Raw genomic sequence first — 24,509 nt, forward strand, 5'->3', positions numbered from 1 at the left:
GTGTGTGTGTGTGTGTGTGTGTGTGTGTGTGTGTGTGTGTGTGTGTGAGTGTGTGAGTGTGTGAGTGTGTGAGTGAGTGAGTGAGTGAGTGAGAGAGAGAGAGAGAGAGAGAGAGAGAGAGACTCACTGGAAAAATAAAGCCAGCAAGAACACTGTACTGTCAGGTAGACTGTCCTGCGAACAGGTGACCAGAATGTAACGTAATGATATAATCCACCTCCATAACTTAAACAAGCAGGAGACACAATATAGACAAAACTGGCAGCCCACCCCTAACAACTCCTGGAGACACAAAGCCATCAGCTGGGCAATGATCTTACAGACGACAATACAAACTACTTTTGGCAGCTCCTACAGTTTTCTGACAGATGAAAAAACTGGATAACGTAATGGAACATTGTGACGGGCCTAATCACCTCTTCCCCTCATCATCAGTTATGATTTGCACTCTGCATCACCTTTCTTTCTTTCGTCATGTCCTACTTTTCTTTTTTGTTTCCCCACAGGCTCTTTTGTATGAAGATCACAAACGTAAATCAAACCACGACTGAAGCCAGCGGTGTCGGGTCTCCGTTACCAGAGCAGCAACGCAGATTGTCTTCACCTCATTCCTTACTGCTGCCTCAAGAAAACAGTGAACTCTCCCTGTTATAATTAACTGGAAGGACTAGTCACCATGTTTGTCTGTGAACTATGACAATTCAAATGGGGCAGGGAAGCAGACGCTGACCAACGCTTTGCCTTCAGGAAGAGGGCGTTAATCGACTGACTAGCAGTTCCTCTTTTTTTAACGGCCGACCCGCTGCCTTTAGTTAATCTCCTGAATGTCGTCATGGTCTTTGTGCCTTATTTGGAGGTGGACCGCTGAGAGAGACAGATATGTGACTTACTTTATATTCCAGAGATGCCGGGAAGTCGGAAAATCAAACTTGCTGATAGCAGAAGTGTAATGAAGCATGATGCAGTTATCTGACATTACACACACTCTACACATGCCGACTTCCAACATGTTAAGATTCCTCAAAGTACAGTTAACTTAGATTTTTAGGACCATAAAATGTGCTTGATGCTAAACCACAAAATCTTTCCCTTGCGTCTCTGGCGGTTAGCTCCGTCCTGTCACATGCTTAAGTGTAATAAGCCAGTGTTGTAGTCAAGACCACCTAAACCCGGTCAGAGTGTATCTGTATCGAGACCGAAACGAGACCAAAACTTTGAGTGTTTGAGCCGAAGTGAAGACCAGAACCAAGGCAGTAAGAGTCCCACTCTGCATGACACACTTTCAATAATAGATGTGGATCATGCGAACCACAGGCTCTCCTTCCTTGATCTGAAAGAGCACACCTTGCACCTTTTTATTTTCTGTATGGGCTCAGTGCTGCTTGATATATAAGAGCTGCTGTGTTCCTGATTTGGGGATGTCGTATAGGTATGGGCTTTCATTGGTTTCAGATTTTTCTTTTACATTTTTATTCTGTTAAATCTGGGAATCTTAAAGGCTCTTTGTGCTTAAGCATGCAATATAAATACTATTATTATTATTATTATTGTTATTAATAATAATACACTAGTGGGCTACTTATTTCTGCTTTCTTATGGTCAAGGAAAAAAATATGCAGTAAAATAGTGGCTGTAATTTCATCAGAGATGTTAGTTGCGTTTGTTGGGTTCAATTCTGACGAGCATTTATTGGGGTTAAAATAGGGAGAAGAATGCTCGACCTCAGAACGAGAACCTCACTCAACATCTTGATAAACGTGAATAAGTAACCAGCAAAGAATGTCAAAGAAAACACCCAGCAATCAGCTATTTAATAAATTAGTCAAAGCTTTAATCTTCACCGTTTGAGTCATAATCATGCAGCACTACAGCCTGAGGGTCAGTCAGGAACTTATGGGGGGGGATTTTTGGGGAAATCTGAATCGTAGTCATGTAGGTCTGAATTGTCTGACTGCGTGAAGAGCAGCTGGTGACGGTGGGACCGAAACATTTCAGGGATTTCACCCCCAGCTGAGAGATGCTTAATGTTTATTTTTGTTAAAAGAAAGAAGCTTTGCACAGAATGTTGACCACAAAACAGTGATCAGTTGACACATTCATTTATTATGGTGCCAATGTGTGTGAAACAGTTTAGACTTTAGATAAATAGTAATCAGTCAAACCACAACTCTGGAACAAAAACGTAAGTCATTTTTTTTTGTACGTGCATCAAAGCATGTCATCACTGCCCTTTGTGCCTTCTCATGTAGCCTTGAACTATAAATGCTTTTAAAGAAATAAAATGTAAGATATTGTTGAGATGTAAATAGAGATATAGGAAATCAGTTGTTTGAGATGTTTTATATGCCATCAGTTTGTATTGTATCTGTATACAATCCTACTCTTACAACGTGCACTATGAAGATATTCTGTGCATACAATGTCTCTGGGTCCTTCAAATGTTAAATGATCTATTTATGTTAAAGACAGTAAACGACTGGAAAACATGAACATGACGGGTCTTGTTTCCTTCACTCTGGTGACACTGCAGAACATACTGTTGTCTTTACTTACAGTTTAACTTTGTGTCCCCTAACATTTCATTTCCTCCTGTCATTTTTCTCATCCTGCCATAGTTCAACTGTATCGGGTTCAAACTGAGATCATTTTGATCACAAAGGTGCATCGTGTAAGATTTAGCCATACTTTGAATTTAAAACATTCAAAATTGAAGTAACATTATCAAAAGAATGTTTAGAAGAAACAGTTTTGACTTTGAAGCCAATGCAGAAGTGCAGTATTGTCACACTTCATGAGTGCTGAGAGCATGGTGCACATGAGGCAGGTTAGTTTACAATGTGCACACTGATGAGAAGCTGTTTACCTCTTTTATACCTCGGGGTGGTCCCACCTCATGTATCTTTATTTGCTCATACTCTCCTTGGTTAAGGCTGCTTCTTATCTTATTTTTATTAATAACTAACAAACCCTCTGTTCTCCAACAGGCCAGGGTTTGATCCTTTTGTACCTTTCCGGATATGAGACCACTTCTCTCAGAGGTCTCTTAGTACACTATAGGTATTCAAACGTGTGTGTGTGTGTGTGTGTGTGTGAGTGAGAGAGAGAGAGAGAGTGAGAGAGAGATTTCTCTCACACTTCTCATGCTGCTTCATACTTCTACTCTACATCATATCAGAGGGAAATACCTCACTATATTTAGCTTTAGTTACTAATTACTTAACAAATAAAAGGAAACAACCTTTTGTTTTATTCTGATAATAAATTAGCTCGCGATAAAGCTTGTTTTCTCAAGATAATGGCATAATCAACTTTTATTGTCAAGATAATATTAAAACATGTTTTAGTCATGCCTGTTTATGACTTCCGTAGATTGATTATGCAGTGTGTCAGCAAACTCACTTTACACTTCGATGGTCTCCTGTTGGCTATAAAATAAGATAATCCTTTATTAGTCCAAGAGTGGGGACATTTACAGGATTACAGCAGCATAGTGGATGGTGCAAACAAGAGATTTAGTAAAGAAACAAGTCAAAAAGCTCAGTGCTGTAAAAGGCTGCCACTCGTGTGGCGCCGGAAGTCATGTCCAAACTTTGTTTTGAAATGGTGTTTTTGTATAATATTTGGAATGTTTCTGAGGAAAAATGTTTAAAATGCAGGACTTTTACTTGTACTTTACTTGAGTATTTAAACAGTTCGGAACAAGTGCTTTTACCTAAGTAAAGAGCCGAAATACTTCTTCCACCGCTGGTATACATTCTGAATACTTTATTAGTATTTTATTAACGGGGTCAATGGCGTCAGGAATCTCTGGTGCAGTTACACGCAGTGACCAGTAGGCGTCACTGTAAACCTGTCAGCGAATCAGAGAGCGAGCCGGGGGGCGGCGGAGGGGGACATGACGTCATTGTTGGGGTATTTTCAAGATGGCGCTGGACCGCCACTGGTATGCCACTGGTGCAGCCAGCTAAAAAATACGTCGACGTTGCATTTCTTCAAGGCGGAACAAATACTTTTACTTTAATACATTAATAAACTAAGATGTTCCACCTGGTGAGTGTCAGGTCATGTTGAAGGCTAAAATGGTAGCCCCTTCTTCCAAGAACAACAAAACCTGCTGCTGTTGCTGCTGCGGAGGAGGAGGAGCCGGGACGACCGGGCAGGAGGACTCGTTGCGGGATTTAACGCCCGGGGCCGAGGCTCGCTCGACGGACTAAAAGTGGTCATGGACACGACGAAGGAGAACGGAGGAGGGTCGTTCGTCGTCGACTTAAACGAGAACGAAGAAGGCGGAGAGACGGAAGCCGGGAAGGGTCAGCTGTATGTGACCGGTAACGAGAGGAATGTAAACAGAGACACCTCGGTACAGCACGAGAGGGGGATCATGTTGGATTTGGTCGCGGCGGAGAAGTACCTCCCCGGCCAGATGACTGGCAGCTGTGTGATTTCGGGGGTCCTGAACGGATTCACCGAGTCATTCGGCCAGGAGGAGCCGACGATGGTCGGAGAAGGAGGAGGGCTCGGCCTCGCAGGGACCACAGGCGCTTCCTGTCCAGCTGTGCTCGGGGGTCGGGTTTCAATGGACCGGCAGCCGCCTGCGGGAGAGAGCGAAGGGGAAACCCCAGATTCCGACGACGTCACCCCGGGAGAAGAGGCCACCGGCAGTGGCAGCATCAGGACTTTCCTCCCCCTCGATCGACTGCCGTGCACGGGCAAGCACCAGCGGGACTGCGCGTGCTCCACCGCGGCCCTGCAGCATCCAGATGTAAAGATGCCTAACGGGGATGTTGACAGTCCGGATGTCGGTTATTGTAAACAGACGGGCCCGCTGGTTCTGGGCCAGAGATTCGGTCTGTGCGACGTGGACTGCGAGGAAGTGAAAGTTGTAAACGGTGGTTTACACATTGTGACCACAGCAACATGTGACTGGTCCGACTCGGACTATTCCCCCGAAAAAGGGCAGGAAAACGGGGCCGGGTCGGGATTTTGTCTGAGGAGCCAAAGCGACTACAGCGGGACATTGGTTTCTCAGTGCCCGGGGGAGAATGCCACAGAGCCCCCTCACTTCCTCGACCCATCCGAGGACTCTCCCACCCGGGGATCAAGTGCCAAACTCCCGTCAACCCTCTCCAACGTGAACGGCGACCGCGCGCTCTCTGAACCCAACATCAGGCAAGACTTCAGTGACCTCAGTGTGCCCGTCAGGCCGCAGAGTTTGAGGACTAGCTCCAACGTCGTGTTGTCCCTCAGCTGCGATGCCACCCCGTTGTCCCCCGACGAGGGGTTTTATTTCGGAGATGAGGGGTACGAGGAGGACTTCAGGAACGTGTTGGAAGCGGGTCGCAGGCAGAGCGCCCCGGATAATCTGCCCGATCTGTCCGAGCAGACAGACGGCTCGGACCCCCAGCTGATGCCAAAGAGGTTCGGCATAGCTGATTTCTTCACCAGGTAAATATGAGTGCTCGATCCGTCCCCTGAGTCACATGTAGGCTGTCAACACACAGCCCCAAAGCAAACCAAACAACCTTTACTTTAACCCAAACATACTCTGAGTACCTGGTTTATTCTACCCTGCAAGGGCCTGTCCTCATCTACTTGCATTTTAAGATTTTACTTTATATATAATATATAATCCTCACTCCTTAACAGACTATTTGTAAAGACTTCAATATTCTACTAACTATTAAAATCCCTGTTTCTGCACCACTCCTGATTTAGGAAAGAAACGACAGAAAGGCAGAATGTCCACTCCTCTTGTGCATTCATCCCCGTTTACTGTAGATTTTAGGGAATGCAGTAGTTCACACTCCACACACTAAAGCTGCAAGTCACCCTGACTTTAATCCCAATTTAAACATTTAAATTACCACATTAAAGACCAATGCTTGAGTGGTGAGATTCCCCCCCAGAAAATACAAAAATGACTCTTTTTATAACGAGAGAGAAAAACATAAATATTTCAGCATGGACTCGAATACAGAGATACAACACACGCTGGCAATGAGCTCCAGATACACTCGAATGTGTTTTTTTGGCAGGTTGAGTTGTTTTCAGTTGAAGTGAAGAGCTGCTGTTGAGAAATTGTTGTGAGGACTCTTCGTCCTCTCGATCACTGCCAGCATGCTTCATTCCTCATATTCTGCCTCGAGCTTCACCTGCTAGAATAGAGAGCACCGTTTTTCTTGTTTGCCTTATATGCCAAACAGGTCGGGATGGCAATAAATTAATTTATTCCACATATGCAATCACAACTGTTTGTTCAGAGGCGTTCAAGTTGTTCATGGATGGATATGTGGACACAGTGGCTCCACAGCGCTGTCTTCAAATGTCTTGTTTTGTCCGACCGGACACCAGAGGTTGTTGGATATATTTGCAAGATAAAGGACTAATTGATCATTTCAGCAGTAGCAACATTTCAACCTGTGACCCGCATCACTGTGTACATCTGCTTTCCTCACTAAACAGTCTTCTTTTGTGTTGCATAGAGAAGAAATGGAGAAAGAGAGAGAGTTTGGAAGGAGGGAGAGAGACTTCTGGATATTGAAACCCGGGCGGACACCTTTCTGATCTGTACATTTGTCCAATGAAGATGTTTGTATGTTGTTTGATGAAAACCCTCCATGGCAGCGTAGAGACATGGAGTTCAATGAGTAAACCAGAAATGTATTTTGGTCAGCTATTACATTTCCTTAACATGGTTTAACTGATGAATCACAACATTAGGAACTGCTTACTCTGGCTGTTTATTTGCAGACTAAGATTTATTTCGTAATTATGCTCCAATCGGAGCCCGTTTACATTGGCACAGCAACACATTTCATCTATCCCCGTCAGAAAAGGGAAAAGAGAAACGTGACATTTAGCAACTAAACAGATTTCTCCTGCAGAAATGATATTTTTGTCATTCCTCACTCATACAACATGTTTCCCTTTGTCCACATGCACCTTTGCTTCTACAGCAGTGATGCTTTGTGCCCTAACAGAGGCCAGAGATATGGTGTAATAATTCCATATTTAACATCGGCTTCTGTTCTTATAGCAGGATTAAAGAGGATGATAGCCGGGCGACTTGACCATTTTGACATATATCGGCTTCTTTTCATAGAAATGGCAGAGCTGCAGTCCGTGGTCTATGGCTGTGTAACAGCTCGCATGTTAATCGTGCCCCAGTTCCGCGTATGTGCAGTAAGTGATACAGCAGGGCTCAGTGAGCAGTGACTCAGTACAGCCTCTTTCCTCAGGGCTTAGCCCACATTCACTGCTCCCTCTGCTCCTGGCTCATCCATCGGGCCGATTCATCACACCGTTTAACCTCTGCGATGTTGTGCCTACATGTCCGCGTGTCATCAGGTGTGAAAAAGATTCAGGCTTTCTTACTTCCTGAAAAATGTATATTTTTGTCACAATCACACGATCCTTTTTCAACAACTACACTCGCAGGCCTTAAAAAGTGTATTTGTCTTTGTGTCACTCTTGACATTTACAGTATTTGATGCTACATTGTGAAGACGGAGCTGTAAACATTAAGAAGTATTGTTTTTTTAAACAAATTAGCTTTATATTCCCCCCCCCAAACAATTATTATCCTAAATCAAAGTAATTCAATTAAGGAAAGATGTTTTTACTCTGGTATAGTTGCCACACTGTCTCCTACTATTCATCATACCGTAACCTCCGATACATGATTGTTAAACATGTCCCGTTTAAACTGTGCTCGTCCTGGAAGGAATGTACAGAAACAAGGTTTTAGTCTGCCGCACCTAGACCTCGTTTCTGATCCGCTATGAGCCACAAGTCTGACACGCCCCCATCTCGTGCTCAGACCGACACCAGGCAGCACGTGAGGCCTTTTTCGGGAATCGGAGGAGAGTGGAGCAGGTTGGTTGAAGCCCGCAGGTAGACGTGTCGTCTGTTTGTCTTAAACCGTAGAAACTATAGGAGGCAGAGGTGAGACTGCTTCTACAGCCAAATCTCTGCTACCGGACGTCCAGGCCAAACGCAACAACGCTGTCTAACAAACATGACAAACATTAGTGGGGGTTTAAAATAGGCTGAATGTACAAGTGTTTGCCTAAGATGTGGGCAGTTCACTCTTGACCTACAGCTAATGCAATGTGAGTCTTTGGGATCCAGCATTACATCACAACGTGGTTTTCTAGTGCTGGTTGTGAGGATAGTCCAGATCCACTTCATTTGGTCCTGATTCTCCTTTGATACAGAATCAGATTCGGTGCTAATTTTAATGATACTTTTGTTTTTCCCACAATACTATACTGTTTCCAGACCTCTGAACCGTCATCCACATCTTAGATTTCTTTAATTATTCAAATAGATCCGGTGTTGTGCTCATTGATGACTGTAGGGATTAAGAATGTGGCCAAGAAAATGTAAAAATATCTATTAAAAATGGCATAAATTAGAAATAAATACCCCCCCACCGCCTCCTACACACTCGTACTATCTTGCAGCTCTACTTCAGTTAATGCCTTCATCCCATTTCAGACATCTGATCACTACCATTATACGTGAGAGGAACTGCACCCTGACAGCATTCTTGTAAAAGACGTACAAGGAAGTGAAAGACAGCTGAGTGCAGTTCTTAGAGCCAGAGGGAAATTCTTTCTCTGTGATTACTGATGCAGTGTAATGTTGTGCGGCTGGCAGGTGGAGGAAAAGTGTTTGTGAAATCTCCGTCTGTGTCTGGGCCTGGTATTTGGGTTGGACGCGGGCCTCGGCAGCTGGCTCGAATGTCACGGCGTCTCAGAGGAAATCCAGACAGACGGAGAGAAAAGCTCCACGCTGGCTGTGTGGTTCTCACTGCTGAGGGGTCAGTGGTAGAGGAGATCAAAGCAGCTCCAACTAACAAATACAAGCAGGAATGCTGCTTTATTTAAACTACAGCTATCAGCCTAAAGTGGATTTACAAAACAAAACCTTCACCTTCTCAACACCAGCTTGTTATAGTAACATGTTGTGACTTTTCTTGTTCAAGGCTCAATTTATCCATCCGTAAAATCATGGACATTAATAATAACACTGCATCCTCTCATTTGTGATCAGCCGAGGTTGAATCGCACTGAAATGTGAGAGAAACACAATCATCTTTAAACAGAATCTGAAGGTAAACCGGCCAAAATGTTGGTATTGGAAGCGTTCTGGTTTCCGTTTGTAGTCCGAGTAGACCGTATTTTGTTACTGGCAGGTAAACAAAGTGGAGAACAGAAGAGGCAGCACCCATCGGCTGTCATCTGACCACTATTATGCGTTTTATTAGCCAAAAGATAAACTGTTAAATGAGTGTAAACTGGCTACTTGATTGGCTGCATCAGTGAGATTCTGGTGTTATCTGAAGGGGTGGTTGAACCATGTGGTGCGTATATATAATATGTTACTGAGCCATTTGGTAATCCCTTTTTTTGCATTACATAACAGCAACTTTGTGCTGTCACATCATTGCCAACAAGTAAACTATTAGTACAACAGTTTGCCCCCAAAAACACAACTAAAGTGGTTTTGTTCACTATCAAGAGTGCTTCAGCGTAATGTGGACCTATCAGCTGTCACCTGGTGGTGTTTGGTGTTTGATTGAAGGGCCAAGAAACACACATCAACCCATCAGCAATGTCTCTTTCCGAATTTTCTCAACGCATCCTGTTCTTGTTTGTCCCCGCTGATACTCTGTGTTCATTTTCATTAGTTTACAAACGCTTCATGCTTGGGAATTAGATTTCCTCTAATCACCTTCGTGGTTAATTATTTACGACCACACATCCTGTGCACTGCACCGAGGGAATCGGGTTCGATCTTATCACGCGCACGTTGTGTTCGTGGCTTCTTTCTGGCTCTGCTGAACAAAACGATGCTTTCTTTTTTTAAGTGTTTAGCTACAGGTGTGTGTCTCACTCCAGCGTGAGAACAAGCTTCTGATCTGAGGAACAGCTCTTTGTAACCGGCACAAAGGGAAACGTCGTGTTTTATGTTTAGCGTGCTGGAGTATGAGTAGTGACAACTTGGCCTGTTGGATCCGACTAACGCTGCTAGCATCTCATTTTGTTCTCTCCAGAAGGCCGACACATCATCTATTAGCTGTATCCACACTCGGATAACTGTTGCAGGTTCAGTGTTTGATCCTCGTGTTTGTGATATTTATGCTTCCCACAATTACAACACAACAGTCTGATTTGTCATTTACTGCAGTTGGTGAAACCCAGACCGACTGAACAGAAAGTTTAGAAAATAACTTCCTCTTTTCTGTTTCTGATGTGTTGATTCACTCCACAAAAGAAGACGCTGTCTACTTCTGCTTCAATACACTTTTTACTTAAGTAACGTCTTCCATGCAGGAAAAAGCAATCAACAAAAATGAACTGTTTGTGCATATTAATATCTGTACATTTCCTAAACACTGAATGTGCTGTCAGGAAGAGTCCAAGTGTTGGTCTTCAAAGGGAGAGTTTGTTTTCTGACACTTTGCTGGATTCTCACACAAACACTTCAGAGTGAAGAAAGTTGAGCCAGCAGAGAAGGGAGGAATAATATTTACGTGTGTGTGTGTGTGTGTGTGTGTGTGTGTGTTCGTTCACTTCCTTTTCATAATCCTCCAGTTCCTCTCCCTCCTTCCCTCTTTCTCTTTCCACCAGCTGACCAGCAAACTCTTCTTCCACTGAAACAAATTCAAAACTGATGAGCTGGCAGCTTGTTTTTTTTTTTTGCTCCAGCATCATTTCAAAAAGCGCTGCAGCTGCACGACTGTGGTTATGATGATGATGATGATGATGATGATGAGAGATTAATCCCCTTCATTACATCTTCACTCTTTGTAACGCCGGCGCTTTTCTCATTCATTTTTGAGGAACTGAATTATTTTTCTGCAGCTCTTAAGTCGTCAAGAACTCAACATTTCAGAAGCCACTCGGATAATGTGATGAAAAATGTGTAATTTAGAATGAATTATAGTAAAATAAACAATATTCTGAGATAGTGCATGTTAAGTACCCACTTATTGATAACAGAGGAACTTCCTTGAAAGAATAATATAGAGATGTTCATTAGAAGAATGCCAATTAAACACTGTATATATATATATATATATATATATATATATATAATGTGACCCATATAATAATGTTACCAACAGGTTTTCAACGCATCAACATTAAGTTAATTTAGAAGATAATAGGAACCCTGGTGAATGTTCAGTGATTTGGTTCATTTGTTATGTAACGTTTGGTGTATAAATTGTTTTAACAACATGAACTTGCATATTTTACTTCAGTATAGAGGTCAGATGATCTTACATATTGATGATATATGTCAGTCAGTCTCTCTGTCAGTCAGTGTATTGCAACATATTGTCATTGCTGTGTTGACCAATGGTGGGAAGGTGCAGTTTACAGTTTCAGTCTGACCTGCAGCAAGTGGAAAGGTTTTTTCCGGGTGAAAGTTTTTCCGCTCGTTGCTTTTGAAGAGACACATTTTTTGCTTTTATGTTTTGATTTGTGGCTTCCTGTGTGGAGACGGTTTCCTGCAGCGATCATATCATCAACACCAGAACTACATTTGGACAAACAGGGAGAATGTGCAACACGTTGCTCTGATGCACAAGTTCTGTACATGAACATTTGATACAGTGAGGCTTTGTGAATATGAAAAAAACGGTATAAATGTTTTTGAGGACAAGTTCTAGGAAAGATACGTTTGAGTTATGAGTCCGGATCAGCTTAGAGATTTATGAAGTTTAGCTGTGATACTGATTCCTTCTGTCTCTCTTTCAGGAGCCTGTTTACTAGGAAATCCAAAGAGCCCAAGGCATTGTCCCACAATGCAACAGGGTGGCGACTGTTCGGCAAGACAGCAGTTCAAGAAGATCCAACTACAGACCCCGACTCCACCGAGTCCACACAGCAGGTCGGCTCTTTGAACACACTCGCATCATCACCGCCATCTCCAGGATGGCGACATCTTTGTTTTCTGGTTTATGTTCTGCAATAACAAACCAGCTCTGATTCATTCGTAGCAAAATAAAAGGTTTAAATGGAAATCTACTGCGAGGAACAATAGTGTCCGAACCATTGACTCCTCTCCTGTGACACCCTCAGTGTGTGAGGTTGCTTTTATTTTCTAATAATGGACTACAGATCAGATAACAATCAGCTCTCACAGTAACCATGTTACTGCGGTGCACATTCACTGTGTTAGCTTGATTTCTCTCCACCTGGTTCCCTGTGTACACGTAAATATAGTGAGCAATAAGTGCTGAATCAGTGTGCTGTTGTGTATAATGTGCAGCTTTTCTCTCTAGTGTTGTAACTGTAAACTGAATAGGTTTGTGTTTTAGACTGTCGCTCAGGCCAACGTCACTTGCAGACGTCTGCTTGGGCTCTTAAAACTTGTTGAGTATGCGTGGCGTTTATGTTTGTGAAAGGTTTTTATACATCGATTTAGGTAAAGTCCAGATGCTGCCTTGTATTTCTGTGTGACCAAAGAAGTTAAAGGCTTTAAATACAGGGAAGTGCAGCGTGTCATCAACCCTGCGTGAGATGTTTGGTTGGTCGGCCTGATGATGGTGTGTGTGCGTCTGGCTCCAGAGGCTAATGCAGTTAGCCTGCATCTGCTTACGTACAACATGGTGGCTGGAAAGAGACTGTTAAATGGATTTACTGTGTGTGTGTATGTGGTCGCTAGGCAACTTACACACACTGCCTGCAGCTGAGGATGCAGATCATTACCAACCCTAACCACACACACTCACTCACGCACGCGCACACTCTCAATTCAACCCACTATCCCCCACCTGCTGCGGGTATAAGGTCTTGCCAGCAATGACACACATACACACTCAAACATACACAGCTGTTCCTCTGCTGTCGTCTAAAGCAGGTGGTATCCTACACGCACACACACACACACACACACACACACACACACACACACACACACACACTGCTGCAGCAGCAGCTTTGTTTCTCCAGTTGAATTTAATTAGAGGTTTGATTTTCATATCAGAAAAACACAAAAAAAAGCACTAAGAGTGTGACACAGCTGCTTCCAGACAATCCTCCAGCTGCAGGCCTCGGCACCGGCCCGTCTTTGCTGCAGCACCCTCGATGAAGACGGCAAATCCCTGCGATGCTTATTGCAGCTGCAGGGAGGATCTGTGACCCTACTGTGTAGTGTGAAGGCAGAGGAGAAGGACTGAAAGCTGACGGTGCTGCAAACCGTCTGACGGCTGCTGGCCTTTGCGCTCGCTCAGCTCACATGATGAAGGAACCGGCCAGATGTGGTTTGGCTTCAGTTGGTTGACACGTCGGACACAAAACTATGGAGGGGGAGGCGAAAGGCTTACTTCATTTAAACTGTTTCCTTTGAATTCAGACTGTGCAACAACGCAGGAATTACTACCAAGGATTACTGTGAGTCTGATCATGTACTAATCCTCATTATCACCGGGATTAATCAACAATCATTTCTGCAGTTTGCACGCTTTTTGCATCTTGATGTGATTCCTCTGCAAACATCACACTCTAACTAAAAGTATGAGGACTCACCACAGACCCACGACAATACAATAGGATGCTCCATGACCTCATTCTCAGTTATTAGAAACCAAGAGGACCCGTGAAGGTCTTCAGATCGTTGCATTGAATAATATTTTGACTACAGTGTGCTTCCAACTTTGTGGAATGTTTCAACATGACAACACGACCATGTCCCCATGCACAAAGCCAGCTCCATAGAGAAGTGGTTTTGCTAGTTTGATGTGGAAGAACTTGACTGACCACATCCCCCAATCCCCCATCCGACGCCTTTGGGATGAACTGAAACAGGACTGTGAGCCAGACCCGATCACCCAACGTTGTTGTTGTTGGATCTCACGGATGATGTTGTGGCTGTAAAAACTCTGTACATGATACACAGCAGCTTTCACGACGCAGTTAACTGACTTAAATCACCTGATTTTATACATATGACTCTCACTTCGTAGTGAAACTGATGACAAAGCAGCAGCAGTTGAATTTTCCATCATCACAGTCCGAGAGTGAACTCGTTCTCCCTCTGCTGGCGATGCTCAGAGATCCGTGTATGAAAGGCTTGTTGTCTCGTTGACCCGCAGCTGTCCTGCTCCTCTGAATGAACTGTTTATTGTGCATCACTTCGACCTTTAGACCTCAGATACAGAAGTTCCCCTTACACATGGACACAAACGTGGACATTCATTAAGCAACCTATAGGCCGCATACATGCACTCGTAAACAACGTTCACACCACGTAGATGCTTCGTCGCTTTGATGGTGCACGCATGAACACACACACACACACACAGTCACCCACAGATGGAGATTTATTCATTTATTGTCCATCACTAAGTTGAACATAACATAGATAAGAGAGGAGCTGAGATCACTGTGACAGCCGTGTGTGTGTGTGTGTGTGTGTCCACAGGAAGAGCTGGAGGAGGACTTGGGTTTGTCCTCGGGTCCTCCGCTTCCCTCGGCTGCAGGGAGAAGGAAGAACCTGGAGTTTGAGCCTCTTTCCACCACAGCTCTCATCCTGGAGGACCGTCCAGCGTGAGTACCAATCAGAGACACACGTGGAGCTAAAGTTTCATCTCTCACTGGTTCAGTCTGAGGAAATGTGGCTTATGGTGGTTTTCATATTGGTTTTATACATTATTGATTCTTACTAACTGCCACAGAAACCTGGGTTGATAAAATAAATAAATACTTGATTAATCCTGAAAACAACTGCCAGATCAATTGATAATGGAAATGATCGTTAGTCGCAGCCTTAAAACACTTTAGTACTTCATTTTAATATTTATTGTATATTGTTAAGTAGTGTGTGGTTTGATATAAAAATGTAAAGTGATTCCAGGATGTTTTTGTGCCGTTTTAAGAGTTTGAAGCATACTTTGATCATCATCAGGATAATGTCCTGAATCGGCATTTGCATATAGTCCATGCTTAGTGTCAAGTCATTTTTTTTAAGTGCAAACTCTCAGACTGGTTCTCTGCATTTCAGGAACCTACCGGCCAAATCTCTGGAGGAAACTCAGAGACACAAAATGGAGTACGATGAGATGGTCGCAGGAGCCAAGAGGAGAGGTAAACACAAACACACACAAAGAGCAAACGGCACCAACTAATTGCAACCAGCGTCTAAAATTGCCTCTTTTCCTCACCTGAACAATCTTCCTCACTTTATTTGATGCAGAGTCATTGTTCTGCTTTGATTAGATTTGCTTGGCTCAGACAGAGAAAGTTAGTCAACAGGAAGACCAAAGATTAAATGCAAGTAAAACCTGGTACCGTCTCACTCTATCTCTGCCTCGCTCTCTCTCTCTCTCTCAGAGATGAAGGAAGCCCAGAGGAAGAAGCGTCAGATGAAGGAGAGGCACAGACAGGAGGACAGCATCTCCAACGCCATGGTTGTCTGGAACAATGAGATCCTGCCGCACTGGGACAACGTGTACGTCTCCACAGCTCAGTGTGTGTGTGTTGTGTACACAGCGTGTGTGTTTCGGTGTGCAGCGTGTTTATTTTTCTCATTGTGTGTGTGTGTGTGTGTGTGTGTGTGTGTGTGTGTGTGTGTGCGTGCAGGAAGGGAACGAGGCGGGTAAGGGACCTCTGGTGGCAGGGACTTCCTCCCAGTGTCAGAGGACGAGTGTGGAGCCTCGCCATCGGCAACGAGCTCAACATTACACCGGGTACAAACTGATCGTTACAAGCAACAATGAATTAATTTCTGAACTTTTCTGTCACATGTCGAAGTGAAAACCTGATTCTCGGTTTGTGTTTCTCTCTTTGTGTAGATCTGTATGAGATATTCCTGTCCAGAGCCAAAGAGAAGTGGAGGAGCTACAGTGAAACCAGTTCAGTCAACGACAGTGAGAGTGGTACGACGCATCACCGGTCTGAATTATTTGCCTGAACGAGGGCGCGTCTGGTTTAGAGCGGAAACGTAATGACTTTGCTTTATCAATATTAACCGTCCGTTTTTAAGCTCGAAAAAGCTGTTATATCCTCAAATTCCAACTCTCTGTGCAGACCTTAAACTACCCCTCTGGCAGTGAGAGTGATTACAAAAACACTGTCGATGTGTTTTTGTATGCAGAGTCTGATATGCTTTCATACTTTTGTAATTCAATCTACACCAAGAGACATTATGTCATTATTATGTATCACATTATGTAAAGTCATTAAAAATGTCCTCATATGGGATTTTTGAGTCCATTTTCATACGTCGTCCTCCTGGTCACTGCTGGCTGATCAATGTGGTACTTAAAAACCATTTGGTCACCGTAGTGTAGCTGCTGAGTGTTCCCAAATATCACTCATTGTTTACAACACTACTAGTGCTTGACAGGAAGAATGTGTACAGTACAATGGGCGGGGCAAAACCGTAAGACATGACTATTCAGGTCTGAACTGAGCCTGACAGTCAACTTGAAGATGTGCCATAAAATAAAACGTACACAACCTTCTAAAGTGAGATAAGACGCTGAAACTCTCTCTCGTGTGTTTTCCTGTTAGACGGAGGGGCGTCTCTGGCTGACAGGGAGTCCAGTCTGGACCTCATCAAACTAGACATCTCCAGAACCTTCCCCTCTCTCTTCATCTTCCAGAAGGTATTTATTCTGTAACAGCTGCTGTGTGTCATCTCTCTGCAAGGAGTGTGTGCTCTTGTATTTCTATCATTGTGAGGACAAGTTGGTTTTAGAACTTGTTTTGTTTTGTCTGTTGTTGCCTTCCGCCACCGTCATTTTTGAATGCGTTTAAATTAAAATCTTAACGTTCTCTTGTCTCTCTGCAGGGTGGTCCCTACCATGACCTCCTCCACAGTGTGCTGGGGGCTTACACCTGTTACAGACCTGACATTGGCTACGTGAGTTTGATTATTTGTCCGCCCTCAAAACAATAATTGCGAATATTTAATTGTTTACAGTCAGAATTGAACTGAATTAGATTTTATCCTGCAGGGTTTGGAACGGTTTCTTTGCCTTTTCACATTGTACACATTTGGTGTCTAATGTTTAGACATAACCCGTTGCGGCAAGAATCCACATTAATAGCCCGTCTTTAATGCTGATCTGGAGTCTGTGTTGTTGTTATGTTTCAGGTCCAGGGAATGTCATTTATCGCTGCCGTGCTGATCCTCAACCTGGAGGAGGCCGAAGCCTTCATCACCTTCGCCAACCTGCTCAATAAACCATGTCAGATGGCCTTCTTCAGAGTCGACCACGAACTGGTACACACACACACACACACACACAATAACTGTTATCTATGTTCCTCATTTTGTTCCCGTATGGCCCAGTCCCTCATCATCTCTTTACTCTCTCTCCGTCTGTGTCAGATGTTGAAGTATTTTGCAGCCTTTGAGGTTTTCTTTGAGGAGAATCTGCCTCGTCTCTTCAGCCACTTCCAAATCAACAACCTAACCCCTGACCTCTATCTGATCGACTGGTACGTTTTAAATACTCCATTGTCTTTGAAATATTCTGTATTCAGATGTTTTAATCATGTAAAAGTATGTTTTTTTTCTTCTATATTATGAATTGTCTAATTGACTCCTTTTCCTGATTTTTGTACTCGAATGAGAGCCTTTGATTTTGTGAAGTAAAAGTATGATTCTGTGTGTCCCTGTCCAGGATCTTCACTCTGTACAGTAAGTCCCTCCCTCTGGACGTGGCGTGTCGGGTGTGGGACGTCTTCTGTCGGGACGGGGAGGAGAGCTTGTTTCGGACGGGGCTCGGTATCCTGCGCCTGTTCGAGCAAGTCCTGCTCCAGATGGACTTCATCCACATCGCCCAGTTCCTAACCCGCCTGCCGGAGGACCTGCAGGCACACACACTCTTCACCGCCATGGCCAACACACACATGATCAGCAAAAACCGCCGCTGGGCTCAGGTCAGCATCACACGCACAGAACAGGGCTCTGAAAAAGACTTTCAAATGAGTTTTAAATAAAAAGTAGATATTGATTTTCTCCGTTTCCTCACAGGTGTTTTCTGCATTGATGAAGGATGGAAATAAAGACACGGACAAAAACTCCAGCCCGGCTTTGAGAAGCTAACACTAGCCACCCTCGACGCTAAACGACCACCTTTCTTCAAACTAATCGTCAAATGCAAGCTGTGAAGGTTGAAGGTCATGCTAGCCAGCCATGAACTTCAGAAGAAAAAGCGAGCTCGCCGTGTCAGCACCGCTAACATCCGAGGTTAGCTGTGAAGCTTGAAGCTACGTAGCCTGAAGCTAAACCTTCCCTCCAGAGGCGTCGCTACGAAGCTTGAAGTGAACACGAGCCAGCCGTGAAGGTGGAAGCTGAGGTCAGAATTTTGTACCGGAGACGAGCTGTTGGCCTGCGCAGGTGAAGGAAGAAGCGAAATCTTTGTTGGAACCCGAGCGGGAAACCAAAGTGGTTTGTTAATTCTAAACTTTAACAGCCATTGTCAGTATTTCTCCAACAGATTTTCGGAGAAGCGCCTGTTGTTGTTGTTGTAGCAGCAGTGTCACTGATCTACCAGCCTACAGAAGCGGAAAAATTAAAACTGACTTTCAGATAATATGCTGTTATTTCACCTGCAGACTGGAAGGGAATATTCACACGCTTGTGGGAATCCTGCCTCCATGTCGGGACACAAACACAGAGCATTGGGCCCCATGTAATTCTCCTAAACGGCTCAAATTCTTATTTTCGGTGCTAGCGATTTTCTAACGGCTTCAAAAATGACCTCTGTGTTTAAATTGTTATTGTAGCTCCTCGTAGGTTTTGATTTCACACTACTATTGATTTGCATTGTTTTAGCTTGAACTCTGGATCATCTGAAATCTGCAGTAGCATGGCTGATGCTGATATACTGGTTGTAGCTGATAAATTAGCTTCCCACTTTAATATCCTAGCTTTTTAAAATGCTCATCTGTAGGCGAAAACACACGGGAATATGGGAAGAGAACGCAGGACACAAAATAATGGGGGAAATGGAATAATTTTGTACAATGTAGTCTTTCTGATAATTATTAAGAAATCAAATAATACACATCTCATCAGTGATCGTAATAAAGTACAAGCAAAACTAAATATTTAGATGTTTTACAGAAAATGTCATCCTTAATATCAGAATCAAAAGGTATATGGGGGAAGTTTAGTGATGGTGGGCATAGAAAGTCACTGCCCTTGTTGGTGTTCAACCAAACAATATTTTTAGAGTAAAAAAACAACTCTGGTAGAGTTTCTGCTGGTCATTTATTGACATGAATTCATAAAATGTGGATTCAAATCAATTGTTGCTAAAAAAAGACAGAAGTGTCAGCTGTTGAAAATGTTGTTTGGGTCAAACTGATCATATGAACCTTACATGAAGGAGCGCGGGTTTTAAATCAGTGTTTCATGGATCCAGATCTATCAGAGAACTTTATATATGCAGCACTGAGCTGCATCATGGAGACACAACTACACAGAACGAGCTCAAACTAAATACACGGGGCATTAAGTGCCTCATTGTTTCCTCTCTCTGTGGTTGGAGGGAATACAACTAGACGACCAAGGTTCAATAGAAACATGTCGGCAAAACATGCAGATACCAGAGCAACAATACTGGCTTTTAGCTTTTACTAGTTTCAGCTTGAGAACGAAGCTTTTTAGTCTTTGCAGCAGAACTTTTGTCGCTTGTTCCGTCGTCTGTGAGAATGCAAAAATTAAGTTCAGCAGCAGATTGAAAGTTAATATTAATGAACTCTTAAAAAAAAGCACCTGCACGTTACAGCATTTTCATCACAACACTCTCCTCCATTGTGACACACAAATCTAATGTTCACTTTCGTCAAACGTTTATATGATCCTTTGTACAGCTGGATGTCTGCTGCTGACCTTACCGCCCCCACAGTCAATTAATCAATTAGTTGATCTACAGCTACTTATATGATTAATTAAAGTGACATTCTCTCAATCCAGCTTCTGAAATTTGACGTTGGATTGACTGTCAGAATAGTTTCAGATCAATTGTTTTTAGAGCTGAAACAATAAGTATATGAACATAAAATGACTCCATTAACTGAGAGAATAATCTGCAGATTAATTGATGATAAAAAAATAGTCATTACTTACAACCCTCTATGCAGCGTTAACCTTTAAAGGAGGCACTCTGAGGAAGCTCTCGTGCCTTTAAAAGCAAGCTTACAAGTTCTCTAAAATACTGAATAAAGCAACAAAGATGGAGTTATCTTCCTGTTCTAGATCGAGCAGCCCCGAGTGATTCCATTTATTTAATCTGGATTATAATCTAACAGTACGCCGCCCCGTCAGGTCTTTTGGCCTGTTGAAGTGCTTTACATCACCTCCGTGTCCGCTTTGTTATTAGCACTCCTTTGATTTCCACACACTATAAGCCTTCACCTCCATTTCATCCCTACCTCTCGATGACCATTCCACATACGCGCACACACTACTGATGGCGAATACTTTCCACTTACCTACCAGCAAATGAGCAGGCCTTAAAAACGTGGACCAAGCAGCCACACTGTAGTTTTCTCACAGTGTGAACTTCTGCGTCGACTGCAGCTTTTATCGGTTGTTGAAGCAGAAAACTCACTGGAGACGACGAGCAATCCTGGAGGAAGGGAGAGGAAGAGGAGGTGGGAGGGAGACGAGATGTTAGGTGAGGCAGTAAGACGGGACGTGGTTTTATTTATGCATTTTTTAAAGTTCTGTCCCCCTTTCTTATTGAAAATGATTAAGTTATTGTTGCTACAACGGCAACAAGTGATTCCTGCAGAAAATGCAAAATGTCACCGTGTAGAGTGATAAAATGGAAATGAATTGATTGCAAAGTATCACATATTAATACTTTGAGAAACAAAACTAGTCAAACAAGAAAGTTTTAGAAAAGACAGTGAGATGTGTTGAGGGTCAGAATGTCTCTCAGCCGAGCTCTTCCTGTTCTCCAGGTTGCATCTTTTCTGGTGAGTGTTTCTGCATCGCACTAGTGTTGCACCAAATGACTCCGTGATAAGGGTTTGTTGTTGTACATCGACCAACCAGAAGCCAGTATTCATGTGTCCAAGCTGGTATCAGTGTTGTTTTGGGGGTAAACTCACCATCCAGCTGAATTGTTTGTGTTTATTGAATCATGTAGGCGAGATGTGATTTATATACATTTTATTTTTGCTTTACGCGCCATCAGATAACTCCAGAAACTTCTGCAAACTCTCACATACTTTACACTAAGACAGCCTCATAACCTCTCAGCTATTTAGGGAGTTAACTCAGATACTGTTGTGTTTTTCAAAGTAAAATTTGACACAGACTGAGTCAGTAATACAGGTGTTAGAAGCAGCATGATTTCATACAGTTAAACATGCATAATAAATACATAAACGCATGCATGTCCAAAAATTTAGACAAGAAACTGCAGTTTTCACTGGCATCACATTCGTTATTCAGTTACAAACACACAACTCTTAAAACACCTCCAATGAATCCGAGAAGGCAATACAAAATAAGCACTTTGTGAACATGAGCTGCTCTTTTTAACAGGTACACTAATTACACCGAGCGCAATTAAGCTCAATAAGGAACTTGCAGTAATTGTTGGTTTAAAGGTAATAAAATCCCATTAATGAACAGGTTTCTTCTCCAGGTTTCCATTAATCCACCATAAATCTGATCTAACAGAAAAAGATCAATGTGACTCCTGTGGTTTTATTTTTGTATTTTTGAATCCTTATTTACTACATACCTGTGATCTTTGGGGGAGTCTGTTATCATTGTGTGCCTGCAGCCTTGTTTGTTATAGCTCGATGGACTTTTCCCAATTTTCAGTTTGTCTCATGGATCCTGAGGTTTTATAATACAAAAAAAATGATCTCAACCCTTAAAACTTAACTTAAAAATGGCCAAAATTGGAGTTGCATGGGTCTTAGACAACGATATCCATTTGCCACCCAAAAATCTTCAATCTGTATCATTATTATTCATAATAAACAATGTTGAATTCAGTTGTATTTGAATTGGCTTTGGCCAAAAATCACGCTTAATATCCCAAAATGGAAAATGTGTCACTTAAACACAAATATTTCTGTGTTGATAGCAACACGTTTAATTTATTTTAAGCTCTGTTATTATTTTATTGAAGGTTTATCCAGATATTTGATGATTTTTTTGTTCCAGTATTAATATGTACTATACGCTATATGAATATTTGTTGTCATGTCAATAAATTAACAAACAGTTTCTCTGAGAATGCATTGAATGTCAGTGTCTGAAACACCAGAATGGTAAAGGGTTCTACAAATGGGATTCAGAGCATTGATATAGCAGCAAACAACCGTTAGCTACGTAGAGACGTAGTGGAGCAGAGAACAACGTCACTCCCCCTCTGTGTGTTGTAATGCGACTTTCTCTGTGCTTTGTTTACATATCCAAGCCAGCCGTGCATTTTAGTGCATGCGAGTCTCTAAAGCTAATGGCCTAGCAGCTGCCTCAGGTGTTGCCATGTTGAGAGTCACGTGGAGGCAACAGATACGCTCTAAATCCTGTACAGAGAACATTTTACTAATCAAGACATTAAATTAGCAAATTATAATTTAAACATGTTTTCAGACTTCTTCTCAGTGTCCATGCTCAGTATTGATCATTCTGACCGGACAAACTGAAACAAATGACAGCTGTTGAAGTAAACGATGTTCCAAACTAGACGCACAAATGTCTTGATGATGAAAGAGGCTACTGTCTGTGTGTTTGTGCTCATCTTCACTCTTTTATACTCCTTTAATTTGGAAGAAAAAGGTGCAAATTTGTCTTGTTTCTAGGCAGGAGATACATTGACAGTAATTCAAAATGCTCAGCAGGTTGATTTAACGTTCCCTCATCTCACTCCAGATTATTGATGACATATTCACACAGCTGCAGAAAGGAAGATGAGATTAATTAGATATTTCCAGCTCATATATGTTCCATGTACTCATTTTATTTAAGTTTCATCATCACTCTTAGTTGTATTTTTTACTTTCATGTAGATTCATTCAGCTTTTTACATTTGTTTATGCGTTTTATTTTTTTGTCAAATTTCAGTGGAAAGTTTTTTTCATAATGCCTTACAGGTGATGTAAATAAACTGTAAAAAGTGTTTTTTCTTTTCATATAATGGCCACTAGTTGAATGTGTAAATAAATATCTCAGCAAACTGACTTCTTTCTGTCATTTAAATCTCAACTTCAACAGCACCAGCACAACACATTATACTACTATTACAACATATACTATGACTGTTTTATTGCATAATATATTGTGACATACTATACATTGATTATTGTTATTTTTTTTTTCATACTATAAGACTTTTTATTAAAACCTTTTTTTGACATATTATACAATTACTTTTTTCGACAGTATTTAACAACATATAAAATATGCTTCAGTGACTGATACTTGCAAATGGAATCAATTTCATCTGCTTTATAGGGGAACTAAAGTTATTGTAATCGTTGGAAGTTGTGCTATGTCCACTTCAGACCACTAGATGGAGACTGATGACCAGCTGTAACTTTCAGAGCTTTATTCTTTGAGCTGTCAATGGACACATCAGGTTACTGTGAATATCTCATCATTATTACTCTGTGAGCAATTAGCAAGAACACATCATGTGAGTCTCAGCCCATGGTACAGTTATGAGAGGTGTAGTTGACAATAGTGTTTGGTCTTTGTTAAACTAAAGAGGTCATTTAATTTGACTGTCCAATGCAGATCTGATCCCCATTTGCAGAACACCAGTGGGACTGTTAAGCTTCATCAGGTCTGAGAATGGTTTTGTGTGCAGATTAAATCAGTATTAAAAAAAAAAAAAAATCTGATTTGAATCCGACTGTGAACATCTGTGGTTTGAACCTCTTTAGTAGTGAATCTTGGTCAAAGCGGTGCAGATGAACGGCGACCACACTCGGGGATCTCAGGTATTTCCGAGTCCCTGCGGTGGAAGTGAGGCGAAGCCGCGAGGGGCCTCTCGCCGCATCTGAGCCACAGGAAGAATCTGTGGAGGTATTTGGCGGCAGTCTGGGGGCTTTCCTGTGGAGGTGGGGCTGGAGGGGAAGAAGGAGCCTGGTGCCCGGGGGCCTCTGGGATACCACAGCAGGAGGCAGGGAGGCCGAGGTCAGGGCAAAGGAGGCTGCATGGAGGGGAATGGATGAGAGTTTAAAGAGAAGGAAAAACACCAGCAGCAACAGAGTGGAAATCTGTAAAGAAACACTCAGAAATAAATCAAATGTCAAATCAATCAGTAGTGTTGATGGACACAGTCCACAATGTAACACACAAGAGGAATAGACAGCAGTGTTCCTTCTCTAGACAATAAGGAAAAGGCATAACAACCTCCAGTTTACCTTAAAAACATTTTGAATGTTTGACGTCAGTGGTTTGTTTACTTGACGTCTGGTTGCACAGGAAGCTGAAAACATGTTTTCTTCTAGCTCAAACATCAGCTAAGTCTATGAGTCATAACCATCATTCTAGAGTGCTCC

At 42.5% G+C, this 24,509-nt stretch overlaps 2 protein-coding genes across 2 annotated transcripts in view; both read left to right on the forward strand.

The window, feature by feature from the left end:
• Positions 1-2,490, forward strand: part of slc22a15 (solute carrier family 22 member 15) — a 9,179-nt gene extending 6,689 nt beyond the window's left edge. Inside the window, exon 13 of the mRNA XM_031841853.1 lies at positions 507-2,490. Within this exon, the coding sequence (XP_031697713.1) occupies positions 507-551 (45 nt within the window). The 3' untranslated portion in view covers positions 552-2,490. The remainder of the gene's footprint in view (positions 1-506) is intronic.
• Positions 2,491-3,922: 1,432 nt separating this feature from the next.
• Positions 3,923-22,699, forward strand: LOC116400396 (TBC1 domain family member 12-like). The gene is made up of 13 exons (XM_031878209.1): positions 3,923-5,445; positions 11,772-11,904; positions 14,440-14,564; positions 15,019-15,101; positions 15,348-15,465; positions 15,597-15,703; positions 15,809-15,892; positions 16,530-16,624; positions 16,810-16,881; positions 17,116-17,244; positions 17,353-17,462; positions 17,648-17,906; positions 18,001-22,699. The coding sequence occupies exons 1-13, from the start codon at positions 4,223-4,225 to the stop codon at positions 18,070-18,072; spliced, it is 2,610 nt and encodes an 869-aa protein (XP_031734069.1). The 5' UTR covers positions 3,923-4,222; the 3' UTR covers positions 18,073-22,699.
• The last annotated feature ends 1,810 nt before the right edge of the window (positions 22,700-24,509 follow it).

Source organism: Anarrhichthys ocellatus, unplaced genomic scaffold (genome assembly GCF_004355925.1).
Source record: "Anarrhichthys ocellatus isolate YVR2014 unplaced genomic scaffold, GSC_Weel_1.0 scaffold3, whole genome shotgun sequence".
Classification (NCBI taxonomy): domain Eukaryota; kingdom Metazoa; phylum Chordata; class Actinopteri; order Perciformes; family Anarhichadidae; genus Anarrhichthys; species Anarrhichthys ocellatus.